This window comes from Ipomoea triloba, chromosome 4 (genome assembly GCF_003576645.1).
Source record: "Ipomoea triloba cultivar NCNSP0323 chromosome 4, ASM357664v1".
NCBI lineage: Eukaryota > Viridiplantae > Streptophyta > Magnoliopsida > Solanales > Convolvulaceae > Ipomoea > Ipomoea triloba.
The window spans coordinates 31,931,144-31,947,920 of NC_044919.1; the positions used below are offsets into that span (position 1 = coordinate 31,931,144).

The 16,777-nt window shown below is 33.6% G+C and overlaps 2 protein-coding genes across 2 annotated transcripts; both read right to left on the reverse strand.

The window, feature by feature from the left end:
* Nucleotides 1-6,359: 6,359 nt before the first annotated feature.
* On the reverse strand, nt 6,360-9,116 carry LOC116017744 (ran-binding protein 1 homolog a-like). The gene is made up of 4 exons (XM_031258375.1): nt 8,803-9,116; nt 8,547-8,698; nt 8,307-8,432; nt 6,360-6,998 (listed from the first exon to the last, which is right to left on the reverse strand). The coding sequence occupies exons 1-4, from the start codon at nt 8,958-8,960 to the stop codon at nt 6,763-6,765; spliced, it is 672 nt and encodes a 223-aa protein (XP_031114235.1). The 5' UTR covers nt 8,961-9,116; the 3' UTR covers nt 6,360-6,762.
* A 1,457-nt stretch (nt 9,117-10,573) lies between these two features.
* On the reverse strand, nt 10,574-14,111 carry LOC116017724 (ERBB-3 BINDING PROTEIN 1). The gene is made up of 10 exons (XM_031258352.1): nt 13,958-14,111; nt 13,751-13,867; nt 13,455-13,539; nt 13,201-13,350; nt 12,799-12,952; nt 11,780-11,995; nt 11,551-11,687; nt 11,364-11,455; nt 11,080-11,262; nt 10,574-10,994 (listed from the first exon to the last, which is right to left on the reverse strand). Exons 2-10 carry the CDS (start codon nt 13,839-13,841, stop codon nt 10,918-10,920), a joined length of 1,185 nt encoding a protein of 394 aa, XP_031114212.1. The 5' UTR covers nt 13,842-13,867; nt 13,958-14,111; the 3' UTR covers nt 10,574-10,917.
* Nucleotides 14,112-16,777: the final 2,666 nt, after the last annotated feature.

The following is a 16,777-nucleotide window of genomic DNA, read 5'->3' on the forward strand; positions in this document are numbered from 1 at the left end:
GTAACAGATACAAATAATGAGTTTTGTAGTTATTGTTAATTTGTAATGTTATTCACACGTTGATTATTATATTATCTTGCATTGTAATATATTTTTGTTTATAAATTTCAATATTATTGTTATCTGTAATTTCGGTGTAGTTATGACATATTGAATTAGCAATTATAAACTTGTCAATTGTTATATGGTTCACTCTTTTTTTTAAACCCTAAATTTGGAAGCTTTGGTTACAAAAACTTACGCTAAATATATGCATTATTTACCATATTCACCAGAGTAATTAGGAACACTCATAACCATTATTTGAGGGTGTATATGGAGGAAATAAATCGCACTAGGAAGATTTCGTTTGAAAGGCTCAACCAAAAAGGTATTGACAAGAATCAAACCGTGACCTTTAAATATGGTTAGAATCATATCCATCTACTCGGTCATCCTTTTCCGGGTAATATTAACGGTCCATAATCAGGTGCGAATTAGCCTTAACTTGTGAACCTGCGAATTACTAAAGGATTGTAATGCAACTACTACATGATTGCACTGCACCGGATACGATTGCACCGCAAAGGTCTTCCAAGCATGTCTGGGAGCTGTTACGGTGCAATTATGTAGTAGTTGCGGTGTAATCATGTAGTGGTTCGCAGGTTAAGACTGGTTCGCACCTGATTATGACATGTGTTAACTGTTTTTGAAGATGCTGGCAATTAATTAAGTTAAATTTAAACAAATAATAAGTCACGCTATTACACTTTCGACTTGAAAACCAAACTTGAACAAATCTACTTAACTATATTAATCAAAGTCGTAATGCACATATAACGTGAGTTATCTTGTTTTCTTCTGTGTCTTTGGGCAAGTGTAGGTTAACTACTATAATGGTGGTCCATTTTCATAACCCTAATGGCTCTATTCTTATACCATTATTTTAAATTTAATTGCCAACACAAGTAAAGTACAAAAGCTTATATTATATGAACAGATGAACTACGTACTAATAACTCATTTATACACCTCTAATAGTACGTTTAACAAAGTTTACTAATTTTGTATTAGATCATATTAAAGTGAACTACCCATTAATAATTAGTTTTTGGTAAACTGCATTCAATTTGGACTGATAACTCACACATTTTGTTACTTTCTACTTGTATAAGAATCGATCTGACCAACTATACAATTATAACAAAACTATACTTATAAGCTTATCATTATATTAACATACAAAGTGATTTTCAAAAGAAAAAAAAAAACATACAAAGTGAATTCCGATCTCTTGTTTTTTTCTCTCAATTTGCAAATTAAAGGTTTAGTTTAAGCGTTATACAAGTAACTTATTTTGTGCGCTACAATGGTTTCTACACCTAGCTTGCAGAATTCAATCAATCTAACCGAATTTTAGTTATCTAAATCTCAATTGGGGCAACTCTCTCAACAGTATTATTGTATATTCATATATTGGTTGTCTATTTTTATAACTTTAATTGCTCTATTTAATTTGGTACGATTATACTATGTTTGTCAGAATAAATAATTTATAAACCGAGTAGTACCTATTTAAAGAAAGGTCTAAAAATGTGTTAATATGTAGAGATGGCCTAGTAAGGTATAGATGTGCCAATTATTACAAGTCTCAACTTATACGAAATGGAGCACACCACAATTATTAATAAGCAAAAATGGAAAGAAAAAAAGTACTAGATGAGATGTATGATGTTGTTTTTGTTTTTTTTTTTTGGGTGGCAAAGAAATCTTAGTCTCTATTTGAGAGAGTGCACTGATTAAATCCATTAACCACATAGAAGAAATAAACCACACTAAAAATACTTATGTGCTCAATTAAGAGAGTATTAATAAAAATCAAACTCGTGACTTTTTAGTACGAGAATTATGCTCTATCCGGTTGATTGCTTTTTAGGACTATTTTGGTATTTTTGCAAACAGCTTTGGTAGCTGTCTTAGTCTGCATGAATCTTTGGGGATGGGACGCAATAAAGGTGCACTTTTGGACCACCAGTCCATAGTGATACCACTATGGCTTTGCATACTATAGAAAACTCTGATTTTATGATTTCTCCCTTTTCAGAAAACCATATTGTGTGTATGTACAGCTTGCACTATACCTAACCCCCCCTATTTGGTATTTGGAGAGAGGAATGAATCTCTTCCTCAAAAGAGGGATTTATTTATTTATTTTTTGTGTTTGGTTTGGATGATGTAGTTGGGTAATTGATGAGTAATTTAGTGTTACGTAGCTTAATTGACAAGAACTTAACTAAATAGATGAACATGCACGAGACTTCAAGATTGACGAGTTTAGTCTTACGCAAGTCAACTCAGGACCAGATTGACATAGAATAAGGGGTTGACGACCCATTATATTCCCGAGGCTTGCCCATCTAGCATAGGGACCCGGCTTAACCTGACTCAGTTTGATGTAGTCGTGGAAAGAGTGTTATTACGTCTTTGAAGATTCAAAGTCAATTGATTGCAATTATATTAAATTTGTTAGCTATATAATTTTATAAATATTGGAGAAATTTGATGTTTCTTATTAGAAAATTCAATTTTTTTTAATATTTTAATTCCTGATGTTTGGTTCGAGTAGATTAGAAAATTGGGGGAGCTGAGGGGAGTTTGGAATTGTGGTGGATATGGTGGTTAAGTGTATCCTTTAACATCATCATCTTCTGATCCCCAGTCTGGCATAAGCTATACACCTTTGACCTTTCTAACATTTCCCATTCCCGTAGGGTACACATAACAATCCCACCTAGCTAGTAAACTATTTAATTACACATCTATACTCATATAATATAAAATTTAAATTATTCTCTCATCTAAATATCTAGCTATTAGCTAGTAGACTTTCACTCCAAACATCATACTGAGAGATTTTTCACGTCTTTTTAAAGATTTTTGTTAACTTGAAAGAAAAAAGAGAGATTAGATGAGAAATTTCTAAAAAAAGATGGAGAATATGCGGTTGAAAGATGTGTGTCTCTAGTGGGCACACATCAAAGAGAGGAATTGACAATAACTTTGACATTATTGTTAGTTTAGTTTGAATTGCATTAAATATTTAAATGGCATATGGCATGGATCTCACCCAAAAACATTTTAAAAACCCTCAACATTGAGCTTGCCCTTATAAAGCATGGATCATTTACAATATCATAGCTAAGCTTTGGGTAGTCCTATATATAGCCTTCACCTTGGTTGGGGGGGGGAAAATTTAGACATATTGAATTATAAATTAAAATGATTATATAGTCATGATTCAAAAAAGGTTTTGAACACCGTATTATCATATATATTATATCAACTATTAGGGAGTTTTTGGGACGATATGATATTAGTGGTGTTCATTTAGACCTCTATATTCGTCATTCATAAAGAAACAAATAATTGTATACATCTGGTGACGACTGATTTGTTCACAGTGATTACCTTTCATATAGATTACACACACATACATACTCCATCCGAAAATATCAAAACCTATATTTTTATTAAATTGATATTATATATTTTTCTATTTATCTTTTAAACCTTAACTAACCGAGATACAACATACATTATTCATTCAAAAGACACAATAGTACACCCCCTCTCGAATGAAAAAATTAATATGACTAGCACTTTATACCTTAATTAGGCATGTCCAGTATTAACTGTGATTATTTTGAATATGATACAAACTTAAATTAAAAATGCTTCCTATAGTTAGAGTCCACTCAAAAAACATCATGCTATAACCAAAAGTAACAATAGTAGAATACTACATGGGTGTGAAGTTATTTTCATGGTTTGATACAAACAACGTACGAAATGCATAGATGGATGCACACGGGGCTAGCGACAGCGGCGTAGGTGGGAAAAGAAAATGTCCAATAATAATTGAGACCTAGCTAAGAGAAGTAGGTCATGGTTAGCAATCCCATGATTAATAATACATACAGCGACTGTCGTCCTCAGTCGATACTGGACAATACGTATACATCGGCAATTAGACTTTGGGGACTCCGATAGATGGAAACAACATGCATACATGCATGCACGCACGCACTGCACGCATTATTGTTCATCCGACAACAACGTAACCGCTCATTCAATCATTTTTTTTCTTTGAAGTATAACGAGAAAAACTCGTAATTATTATTGGAAAGTCAATCTAATTTTTATGTAATAGTTTGCAAATCACATAAAAAGAGTTTTAACTATAAATGGTACAAACTATTATCTTCTCCCCACGGGGCTTAACTCAACTCAATGGTTTAAGGATCATTTTGGAAGTCTTGTTATAGTGGCAAGAGGTGATGAAGACTCATTGTGAGCAGAGTGTACAAATAGAAATAGAAACTGAGAACTGAGTGACTCGCGATTTACTTCCTCTTAGATAAGGGTTTTAAGGGTTAGAATTAGTCGATCTAGTTTAGACTAAGAAACTTAATATATATTTAAAAATAAAACTAATTACTCTTAAGTACAAAAATTATACTCCACTCATTCCGCCACTCTCTGGTGCTAATATTGTGTTTTGTTGTCTAATGAAACAAACGCCATAGTTATTATGGTACATTAATGAGGAATAGGCCTAGTCCCTACAGGATCTGCTGTTATGAGTTTGGTTCATTGTACGTGTACCAACTCCAGGACTGGGCAGTAGAGACAAGGGGTTAAGGCGGTGTTTGGCGTGCATGCTTTCAATTTCAAACATTTATCTACAAGCTGTCGGCTGTTGAAACTGGCCCACATCGTCTCTGCGCCTTTGGCCTTTAATTTGGACATTACTTTACCTCAATTCAATTCTCAAATCTCCTAGGAATTTTTCTTTTGATTTTGGATAAGCCTAGCTACACTAGCCTTCAATTTTTTTAGGATAATGTAATTGTATTTTTGAATTTTAAATAAATATTTAAATTTATAAAAATAAATTAGAATTAACCTTTCTTCTTTTTCTAATAACAACCTAAGTTTTCTAAACTAATCAGTTAAGCTATACAAAAACTAATCGTATTCATACTTGGTAGAGTTTTCAATGTGGTAAACTACTTTCTTATGTGTTTTACAATTCCTGAAGCGTATAATTAAGTTAGACCATTTTTTCTTATCTCAAATTACACTTAACACCAACAATAATAAATGTATAACGTAGCATTTCAATATATTACATGGTATGAGTATAAAGTGCATGAGGTAGTATCCGCATTAGCAGCAAATGGACATTTACAAGTAAAAAAACAAGGTCAAATTGGACTTTTTTTCACGAGTTCAAATGTATATTTAGTGTTCTTTTGAGTTTAAATTCTAATTGTATTTTCTTAAAAAGTTTGAGAGATTTTTTTTACCTAATTCTCATGATGTTTTATAGAGTTTGTGTTGTTGTTGTATGTTGAGATGAGAGTGTGTTCTGCAATTTGCCTTAATTAAAAAGAAGTGTATTTTTTGAACAGGAATCTTTTTTTTTTTTTTTTTTTCAGTTTAACAATAATGGCCGAATCAAACACTACAACTGGCAAATTCTTTTCCTTTATCTTTTTCCTTTTTGGTTCATTCATTTTTATCTGCTTGTTTCCCATACTGTCGTGGGGATAAACATTTGTTTATTAAAAAACAAATAAGGAAAAGAAGAAGATTATAGAAGTTTGAAAAAGGTAGATGGGCAAAGAATGACAAAAGAATGCGTGGAAATGAGCCAACTTATTTGTTATGAGCAACAACAAACCATTAACATACATATTGAATATACTGTACAGGTTATTTTAATATACTGAAGATTTTTTAGAGTACTAAAATAAATATTTATCAATAATTTACCTTACAATGTAAATCATGATCTACAGTATAATTTGGCTGCCAATTTTATTATTTTTTTAAAAATAATTTGTCTGCCAATATAAATCCAAAGACAACCAATTTACTACTGTAGTTGCATTTTCTCCTTTTTTGGAATAAAGGGAAAGGCAAAGCCCCAAAAAATAAAACGAGAAGGTTCATCACCCCGGCCATCCAGGAGGGCAAGACGATAACAAAGAGAGACCCACCTCGTTGCCCAACAAGACTACTGTAGTACTGTAGTTGCATTTGGGCCTGAGAAAAGTGCACCACTGCATTTGTATGAACTATGCTCCTTTTTCTTCTTTCCCCCATATAATACTGTAACATGGAGGAATCCCTTGCTGCTATATTATTTTAGGCAAAATAAATAAATAAAGCTATCTTTTGGGATTGAAGGACAAGAAAGAAACCCCATTCTCTAAAAGGAACAGGAGAAACTCAAACATGAAGTCACCCATCAAGTAGCAGCAAGCTTCAATTTTGCATACATCAGAAATATATGGAACTAAGGCCATCTGAGATGAAAAACTGAAAAAGCCTTGGAAGTGACATGGACAATAGAGCATACAACTAGGCAGATAAATATTATATATGGCATGAATTTGTGTTATGCCTGGTGCAAATACCTTGTATCCAGAATGAGACCTTAACCTTAAACTCAAAAGTATGCCAGGCATTACACAGACTAAAATGACAGATTAAGAAATCCAAACCCAACCCCCCAACCCCTTCCCCTCCCCTGAGTTTGCCAGAACATTAGACTGACTAAAATGACAGACCAAGAAACCCAAACACTCCCCACATGAAAAAATCATCATCCCTTACATTACTAAACTCACTAAACCTCACCGGTTGGCTTGGTGATGAGGTTATACAACAAACCTCACCAAGTTGAAAGGGCAATGCACATTGCATGTGCATACTTTAAGTTGAAGAGGACTCATCCTTCTTCTCTGCAACTTCTGAAGCCTTCCCCTCACTTTCAACAGAAGTCTCTTTCTCGCTTTTCTCTTCGACCTTCTCCTCAGTTTTCTCTTCAGCCTTCTTCTCTTCAACACTCAACTTCTCAAGCAGTCCAGCAGTAGCAGATGCATCTTTGTTTTCTTCTTTCTTTTGTGATTCAGCAACCTCTTGAAACATCTCCATGAAGGTCTTGCAATCTAGTAGAAAGACCAATATGTAATATTAAGGCCCTAATGCTTTACATAAAATGAAAAATGGCAATTGGTGATTCTAACAAGAAAGCAGACTAGCAGAGTTCAAAAGGAAGGCATTAGCCAAACAAATAAATTATACACATGATTAAGTGGTTTGTTCACAGTTCTAGCAATGTATTTCTTTATAGGAAAAGCAGAAAAGGTATGCTAATTAAACCAAAAATTTATATGAATACATCAAATTCTTCAACAAATTATGAAACAGATCTACAAGTGGGTGTGCAAGTGTGCAACTTATAGGTAACTTTTTGAATATTGCATTCATCTTCTGATGCTTTCAGAGATAATTGGGACACAGAACACTCTAAAGATAAACCATAAATGCCAACAGAAAACAGATCAAGACTGACTTAACCAGAGGCAAAAATGGTTAGCAATCTAATGAAGCATTGTATATGACATCTGCTTAGAACATACAAGAGGTCCCATGAAATTTGTTGAATTTTTCAATTCTCATCATAACAGAATTACAAGACACAATATCCTGATCTTACAATTGAATTCAATTCAATTTTTACCATCCCAGCCATCCATATTTTTAGGAATCACTGAAACAGATATCCACTGAAACAATTTAATTGTATTCAACCCCAGCATGTCACTTCATAATTCCCCTTCCAGAGGTTTTTCTAGATACTTACAACTTATAGGCAGATAAAATTAGATGGCTTACAAATGACCAAATGTTTTATTGGAACTTTATATAAATACTAACTGTTTGGAATTTTTATGTTCTTTTCTGAAATAGAATTGAAATATAGAAAACAGTCTCCTGTGCAATTTATCTTGAGAAAGGAACCATCCATTATCTTTTAGGATAACTTTGTGCAAGGCTTTCCACCGATGACCTTTGAGAGTTCATTTAATTTAAGCATTCTGACACTTCAACTACAGATTAACTTGATTTTCATTGGATCCTAACAAAATATAAACTCAATCACAAACTAAGAACCCTCCTTGCACCTGGTACCTAGTTCATTGTTACTAACATAAGATAAGCTCATTTAAATCACAAGACTAGGAAGTCTAAATAACTTGATATGACCAAGTTCAAGTTGCAGATATCAGCATTGCAAAATAAACAAATTTAAAAATCACTTTCAAACACAATGGATTGAACCATTGATCAGAAAAAGAACTGAACTTAAGTTGTGACATTATATCAAGAAAGCATCCTTGAAAAGGGGCAAACACAAAGAATTGAACTTCAACAACGACACACTATCAAGGAAATAGTATACGAGTACTCACTCTCCACAGATGAAAATCGGATGCAGAAAAGTTCATCCTTTAGTTCACCATCTGCAAAATCTGCTGCATGCCACAAGCAAGACTTTTCGTTTCCAGAATGTTCCTGAATTGTCATTGATGGAAGCACTGCAAACAACATGCAAAATACCACAATTTTCACAGATTATCAATCGGATCGAAGATCAATCGATCTACAAATAGTTCGTAAGGAAGTTCATACAAAAATATATGAATACAGACCGAGATGATTAGCGCAGATCTTAAGTGTCTTGGCCTGGCGCATAACGAGGCGAACTTTTCCAGTTTCCTTGTGCTTCAAGAGTTTGACACTACCGACGCCTCTCTCCTTCCACTGATTCCCTTCCTTATCGAACCGATAAAGCTTCGATTTCCTGTTGATAAAAGTAGAGTAACAATAATCAAAATCCAGGAATTAAGCAGATCGAGAGAGAATTAGCATAAGATTAGAGAATCGGGAAGGAGAGGAGAGGATTACAAATCGAGGATGGCATCTTCGTTTTCCTCGCCGGTGGTGACGGCAACTTCTTCGAGTTTGATGATAGGCGCAACCTGAGCTCCGGTATCTTCATCCTCCGCTGCGGCGGCGGCTTCTTCCTCCTCTCTGTGCTCGCGCTCGGGATCAGTGCTTGCCATAGTAGTAGTGTGTATCTAGGAATCTGAATGCGAGATTACAGGATTGCAGTAGTCAAGAGAGAAGAGAGACAGAAGGGTTTGACACGGAAGGAGGTTATATGGTAGTGGGGCGGTTTGAAATCCGAAAGAAAAGACTGCGACAGCGATGAAAGCGTGAGCTTTTTTTTTTTGAGAAAATGAAAGCGTGAGCTTTATTCACCGAAAACAGGGATGAGCAAAAGTGCTACCCGTCTAACTTTTATTATTATTATTATTATTATTATTATTATTATTTACAATATTGTGTATAAAAAAGTTAAAAAGGCCATTTATTCAAAATAAAAGTAATTTGGTAAACACTAAAATTGTGTATATCATTGTAGAAGTATTGAATTGCATGTTCTTTCCCTCCTTTTGTAAGAATTTATGTATTTACAAGTCATATATGTACAAAGAAAATTAATTTTTAAAATATTTGATGTACAAATTAGATAATTTAATCGTGTGGGTTGTATGAAACTCACACTATGACTTTAGTTAAGACGATTTTAACTAACAAAGGATCACGAGAAGATAAATCAACTTAAGTTGTACTCAATTAACCGGCTCAAATCAATATGGCAATAGACAGCTTTTGCAGAAAGTCAAATTTAAAACTTTATGGTTACCAAGTCAATTGTCTTTCCATATATATTGCGTGGGTAAAAGTTAGCGTATTATTGGGCATATGCCAAGTAGTGATATTCTAGACGCCAAGCAAGGTGAAGGTGGAGGTGTAGTCAAGCGCGATGCATGGTTGAGGCATCTGTGCGTGCCAAGTTGGAGGAATGCATACATTATCAATGCTATAACGGGAGGGGAAATGTGTGGGGTTTGTATTAGTGAATTGGACGTAGATATGAGTTATCAAAAGTCCCTATATCCAATTCGCTCCACTAATCATTGTTGAGTGTAGTGTAGGGGTAGTTCAATTCTAAAATTATAAATCAATTTTAATTTTTAACTTATCTACTTAGCATAGAATTTTAATTAGATCTCTCTTTTTCAATTTTCGAATTTAGTCCAATATTTATTAATCTATAACAATTTAAATAAAATAAATATTTAATTTTTTTTATTAAAAAAAAAAAAAAAAAAAAAACCACCCACCCCGCACATGTTCGCCTTCTCACTGGAGAAGGCAAACCAGCTTTCACCAGTAGGGGTGGTTGTTTATTATTATTATTATTATTTTTTATTTTAAATAATTATTTTACTTAAATTTATTAAAATAAAATTTTAAAAAATGTTTTTAAATTCAATAACTACCCCATCAACATATTATCAAGTCATTTTAAATTATTACAATTTGTTGTGTAATTGGATGAAGTATTTCAACCTTATTCTTGAAAAAAAAAAATGTGAGTCCAGTTTGCCAAAATTAGTGACTTCACAGTTCACACCTTTTCATCAAGAACATGTATATAACGGATTGGATTCAGATTGGATTCAATCCACCCCTCTAACGGATGTGGATACAAATGAAAATTTTCAAATCCACCATTAGCTGTTGGATGCTTCACCCAAAATTAGTGACTTCAAACAAACAAACAAACAAACAAACAAACAAATTAGGGAGGGGGATGGAATTGAAATTCAACACGTCCATCAATAAATTTCAAACGGCACTTCTTGCACTTGCTAAAGTAAACCAATCAAAAATTCCTCATTGTCAGGCAATGCTATCTATATCCTACTTCAGATTTGGATAGCAAGCTTCAGAAAAAAGGGAGAAAATAAACAAAGATAAACCTTAAAAGCATTGCAGTTAAACCACAGAACAATGAAATGTTCCAAAGTGTATTTGTGATGATGACAAGCATTCCATCCCATATGCAAAGGAAGCACAATCAGCTCATCATTTAAGCATCGCTGATCAGGGAACCTCAACACACTCTTCGAAAGAGATTACCAAACCAACATTAAACGAAGAAGTTCACTACGACTTGGCACCATTTGTGTCTTCCTCCATTGCCTCAGTCTGGCTTGACTCCTCTGCCTTCTCCCCTTTCTTGCCTGCACATACATGAAACATCATTTTTATTGAAAACCTCACAAATATACTTGGTGCTAAATGGAATATGGTTGCTTTTGAGTATACCTTTCTTTTTCTTTCCCCCGCCTTTCTTCTTTGTCTTTGTTGGAAGGGCTAGCCAAGCCTTAATCTCAGGTTCATTGTCTATTGTCTTGGTAGCCTGCAGCTCCTGGAGTGGATGTGATGTAACCCTATCAGATCCATTGGGCATCAATAGAACAGTGAATTTTATGTGAGCAACCAAATCACCTGTATCACACATAATGAGATAGGAATTAGGTATGCATTCAAATGGAAGTCAGAGTCATCATCAACAATAGAGACTCTTGCCAAGTAGTCAAGTTACAAACCAGGCTTTTCATGTAGAACAGGATATGGCTGTAAAAGATCATGGTTGACACATTCAACAAGTCCAAGACGCGCCCTCTTCTCTTCCAAATCCCTTTAAAGAGAGAGTTGCCAAAAGCACAAGTCAAATTAAAACATTTAAACAGAAACAGTCTAGCATACACTTCAAAAAAGACGGCTCTGACAGACCTTGCTGTAAATGGCATGATTGGGAACTTCTGGCTGATCTCACTAAAGATGAATCTAGATGCTTTCATCTTCAAATTGTAGCTTTTATCCACAGCTCTCTTATAGATTGTTGTTTGTTTCTCATCCAAGAGTTTTGGCTGTAATTTTTCAAGTGTCCCAAAGATTCATACAAAATGAATGAAATTAAGAAATATTCACATAACTATCAAAGTATAGAGTAAAAACCAACCTTGCCATCACCAGTGCTTGTTACAATGTCAATGGAATAAACCTCATTTTCTTCAAATTCTGCATCATCTACTCTAGTTTCAGGATTAGATACATTCAACACAACTTTGTTTCCATCAATCACAAACTGCTTCATTTGATGACTCAAAACACCCTCTACGATCTTGCAATCATATGCTGCAGCAACCTTCTGTATGGCCTCTGTCACATCTGAGTTCTGCATTGACCAAAAAAAAAAAAAAAAGCCTTTTAGCTGCTAAACACACAATGATAAAATGTCAAACCCACCACATAACCATATGTTACTTTTTAAAGATGTTGCTTTTATAAGACCTGAAATCGTGACATAATGGTCAATCATGAATACAATTCAAGCTCAACCTAATTTAAAAACAGTTCCAAAATCTTAACTCTGATGTTCAGATCTAAGCTTATATCCAAGAAATAAAGCATATTATTCTCTTTTTATGTTATATGCAGACATGCAGTCATAATATTAAATTTTAACACAAGTAAAAGTGAAGGCTGCATGCTAATGCAATTCAAGCTTCGTTGGTAGTCCACCTGGGGGCTCATCACACACATGGATATTTATATGAATGCTGCGTTTGTAAGCATTTCACTGAAATTTGCAAATTTAAATAAGTTAAGTGCCCATATTGCATAGTCTTCCAACTAATCACTTCAAAGGGCTAATACAATGATTGATAAAATCAATAAAAGGAATGCTTTTTTATTCAGTGTCTATACAGATTACAGACTATTTTTATAGGCATCCTAAAGACCTAAACTTGTTTTATTTCCTTCAGAACATAATGAAAGATATGTATGCATATCATAAGAGAAAAAGACAGGAGTTGCTGCTCAAACATAAAAATGCATTGATATTCTTTCAACATGTATCTAGAACTCATATCGATTATGCTAGAAATAAAAAAATTAAATTCAAAAGTTCAAAACATGTTCAATCACTTGTATACACTAATAACTATGCAGCTAAACACTCTTATTGAGCATTACCTTTTTTCCTGGCCTCACAAGCCTCAGAGCAACTTCAGCAGCAGTATTAGCAGCTGCAATTACATCAGCAGCTCTACCAGTAACAGGCCCTTCTTGAAGCACATGTGTGTGCGCAACTACTGCAATAAACCCATCTATGTGACACCCCATATCGCTGCAACCAAGAAGAACCAACACATACAATATGCATTGTCAATTACAACTCCCAATTGGATGAATAAAAAGTAGAACTATAACATGCAAATTGCTGAGTGAAATTAGAACTAGGCCTTTTAGCATAGAGTTTAACAGGAGCTGCTGAAACTTTAGTTCAAGATAATAGCAAGATGCCTTCATTTTCATTTACACCACAAAAATTTAATAATTTGTTCAATGCCAAAAAAAGCCTGAATGAGTACTTACATCTTCAACATATCACCTTCTTCCAACACCACTTCATCCCCAGACAATGGAGAGAAGTGACAAACAGTATTGTTCAGTGATATGCAGGTTGGAAAGGCAACACCCCTCTCAATTTTCTTCTTCACATTCTTGTACATATTCCCAGTTTGCCTACACCATAAACCACATCAAATTGCCAATATTTGATACAACATGTATAAGAGATAATAAATCACCAAATATATCAACCAAAAAAGAGAGAGAAACAATCTTACTCTCTTATGAATGCATCCCCTTTTTCACAGAGATCAACTACCTTGACTTTCGGCTTGCATAGGGACAAAACCAACTGCAGAGCCTCTGAAAAACACAAAACCAGACAAATAAAGCTCAGAACTTCCACAAACTAACAGTTCAAGTTATTCCATCAAGTCCAATTTCAGCCATCACACAAAATCAGTTTGAAGAAAACGCTGTTTCATTCAACCACAAGTCACAAAGCAGGTTTCTTCAATCCCTTGTCTACAGAAAACACAGATACACATATATAACGAAGGAGAAAGAGACGAACTGTTGACGATTTCGGCGGCGCTCTTGTACTTGGTGACGACCTCAGGGCTAGTGAGATCCAACTCTCGCTCTTCTCTCTCGTCGTCCGACATCCTAGGCAAATTCACGAGAACCACGGCTGCACAAAACGAAACGTTACAGTGTCCGCCGATTATCAGAAACAAAAATACACAGAAGAAAATTGTAAGAAAGGGATGAGGAAGCTCACAGTAGAAAAGCTGGGCGTGAAAGGAAGAAGCGAAGAAGGTTTTGGTGGCCGGAAGTGAAAGGAAGGGTTGAGCTAGGGTTTTGGGCGGAAGCAGAAATAGCAAAGCGAGGGATAAGAGTTTCCACGCACCGATTACAGTCAGATACTTGACAACTTGGATGTCACGTGGCACTCCACTGGAGTCCGCTGATTATTTATAAATTCCATTTTTTATTTTGAAATCAATTCCAAAAGAATTTTTATTATTTATATTTTACGACGTGTAACACTTACGTAATTCTATTTTTTTTTTCCGAAATTAGGAGTGTTAAAATGAACCGAAGATCGCGGGACTACCCTAAACTGTTCCACGATGGATGGGTTACGGCAAGCCCATGAGGGTTGGGGGCTATGCGGATTAGCCCATGACTCAGTGAGGACCGCTGGGCAACCCGCGTACTAACAATATTAAAAAAAAAAAAACATAGTTGTTACATTGTCAATATATATACACACACACACACAAAACATTAACAAATTAAAATGTTATAGTAATTTCTAAACACAGAAGAATCGATTATTGTTTAAGTTAAATTATTATAATAGAGAACAATATCATAATAAGATTTTTTGAAGTTTTTTAAGTTGGCCCGAAGACTAGCCCGCATGAGGTGAGTTAGGGTTGAAGAATTCTAGCCTGCAAGCTTTGCATGTCGACCCGCAGAAATTACAAATCGCAGTAAAGCGGAACAGATTTTGCAAAGACAAGTGCTACCCATTACCCAAATAGAGGGAACAGATTTTTAAAAAGTCACACTAAACAAAATAACGTTATTTTGATTCATAATGAATAATGAACTTGGATCCTTGATATAATTTTCATATTGAAAGGTGTTGGACGTTTTGGGGATTGAGTCCATGAAGATAAATAAAGACTTCAATTTAGTTACTCCGTATTTTTTTGGGCTAATACTATTGTTTAGAGATATAAGGCCCATATATCGAATATCTTGTTGGCCTATTAAAATTTAGTAAGTTATACTCATAAGTCATAACAAACCATTTTTGTTTATATCAGACCCGTCAATAATTTATTCAAATGTTATATCATTCACCAGAGTTTGCATTGTGAATTCTAATTTAAAAAGCACATGTATACAGTTAACATGTACTTTCAGTTAATAAATTATGCGACTAATACAATTAATATATTATGTGTATGCTGTTAATATATTATGTGTCTGTATTTAATGTATATATGCATATTGTTAACTTATGATGTGCTTTCAATTTATTTATAGGCACATGATATGTTAAATACAAACACATAATCTCAATATCATTTTGCAACAAGATCTACAATGTAAAATGAACCATAATTCATGGTATAATTTGCCTAGTCTATTACCGTATTACTTATGTGAGTGCAAATGGTGTACTATGTAGTATCCCATCTATATTACTAAACTACAAGAGTGCACATACAAAATTATAAAAATGCACTTTTGGAGATTGTGAGTTGCATTTTCTTCTTGTGTACATTTTAAAGCTTTAAAATGCATTTTAAACATCATATTATGCACATTTAGATTTGTTTATCTGTTTATTTTTTATTACACTTTTATATATCATATGGTTCACTTTTGTAGTTTGTCTTATACACTTTTATTTTTACACGTTTACAATTGGGTCCCAGTTCACACCTGATGCGACAATATATATATAAGGATTACATAAGAACTTGTTATCAAGGAAAAATTAAAAATCAATCTCAAATGTTTATTTGAAAAGATCTAATAGCTCTAAAGTAAGGATAATGAAAAATATAGTGTCATTTTAATAAATACAGAGTAACTCAAGCTTTAAAACACATTTTGCAACACTATAGAATTCGTCTAGTTTTATGTAAAAGCCTACTATGCATTGATGTGAAGTACACTTTAAAATTGGAAAATAATTACTAAAATGTCAGTGTTTTGTCAGTATTCTTACTTTAGAGCTATTAAATCTGTCCAGATGAATGGTTCCAACTGATATTTAATTTTCTCTAAAATTTATCCCGTAATTAAGATTAAATGATACTTCTTTGATTTATGAAACAGTTCATAGTTACAATCTGAAAATGTGCTATGGGCGAAATATATCACATAATCATAATTGTCAAAGAACCACAATAATGTATATTAACTTATATTATTTTTAATTAACATGCTCAAATAATTAATAATGTCAATAAATAATTCTCACAAAATTTAAACTTGAAACATTATAATTATAAACAAATTATCTTTCTGTTTCATATCGGGAAGTGACTAAAGGTGTACATTACAGCACGTGACACAACCAAACAAAAAAGAAAGTACAATGAAGATAGGAATAGCCAGACCATAGCACAAACCACGTACAAGTACTATAACAACAAATTTGACCAAAGGCCAATGAGTTTAGTTCCAATGTACCATATACAAATATCATGCAGAGACGAGTTCCGAAGACAGCCACTTCCATATTATTGGAGTCACTAGTGATATTTGGTCGTAACTTAATTAGTACTTAAAATGATAAATTATGAACAAAGACATAAACTTACAATTAAAGTCATGAAAAAGTTACAACTAAAGATCATGACTTCAGTATCATAATAATAATAATAATATATGTGTGTAAATATGAAATATATTTATCTTGTTATTTATAAGTGTTTAGTATATTTGATTTAATTACGATTATATTTATGCAACAAACTTATAATTATAATATATATTATTAGTGATAAGAAAAACCCGGAATCACTATTTAAAAATATGTACTAATAAATTTTACTTTTACTTGCATAGTATT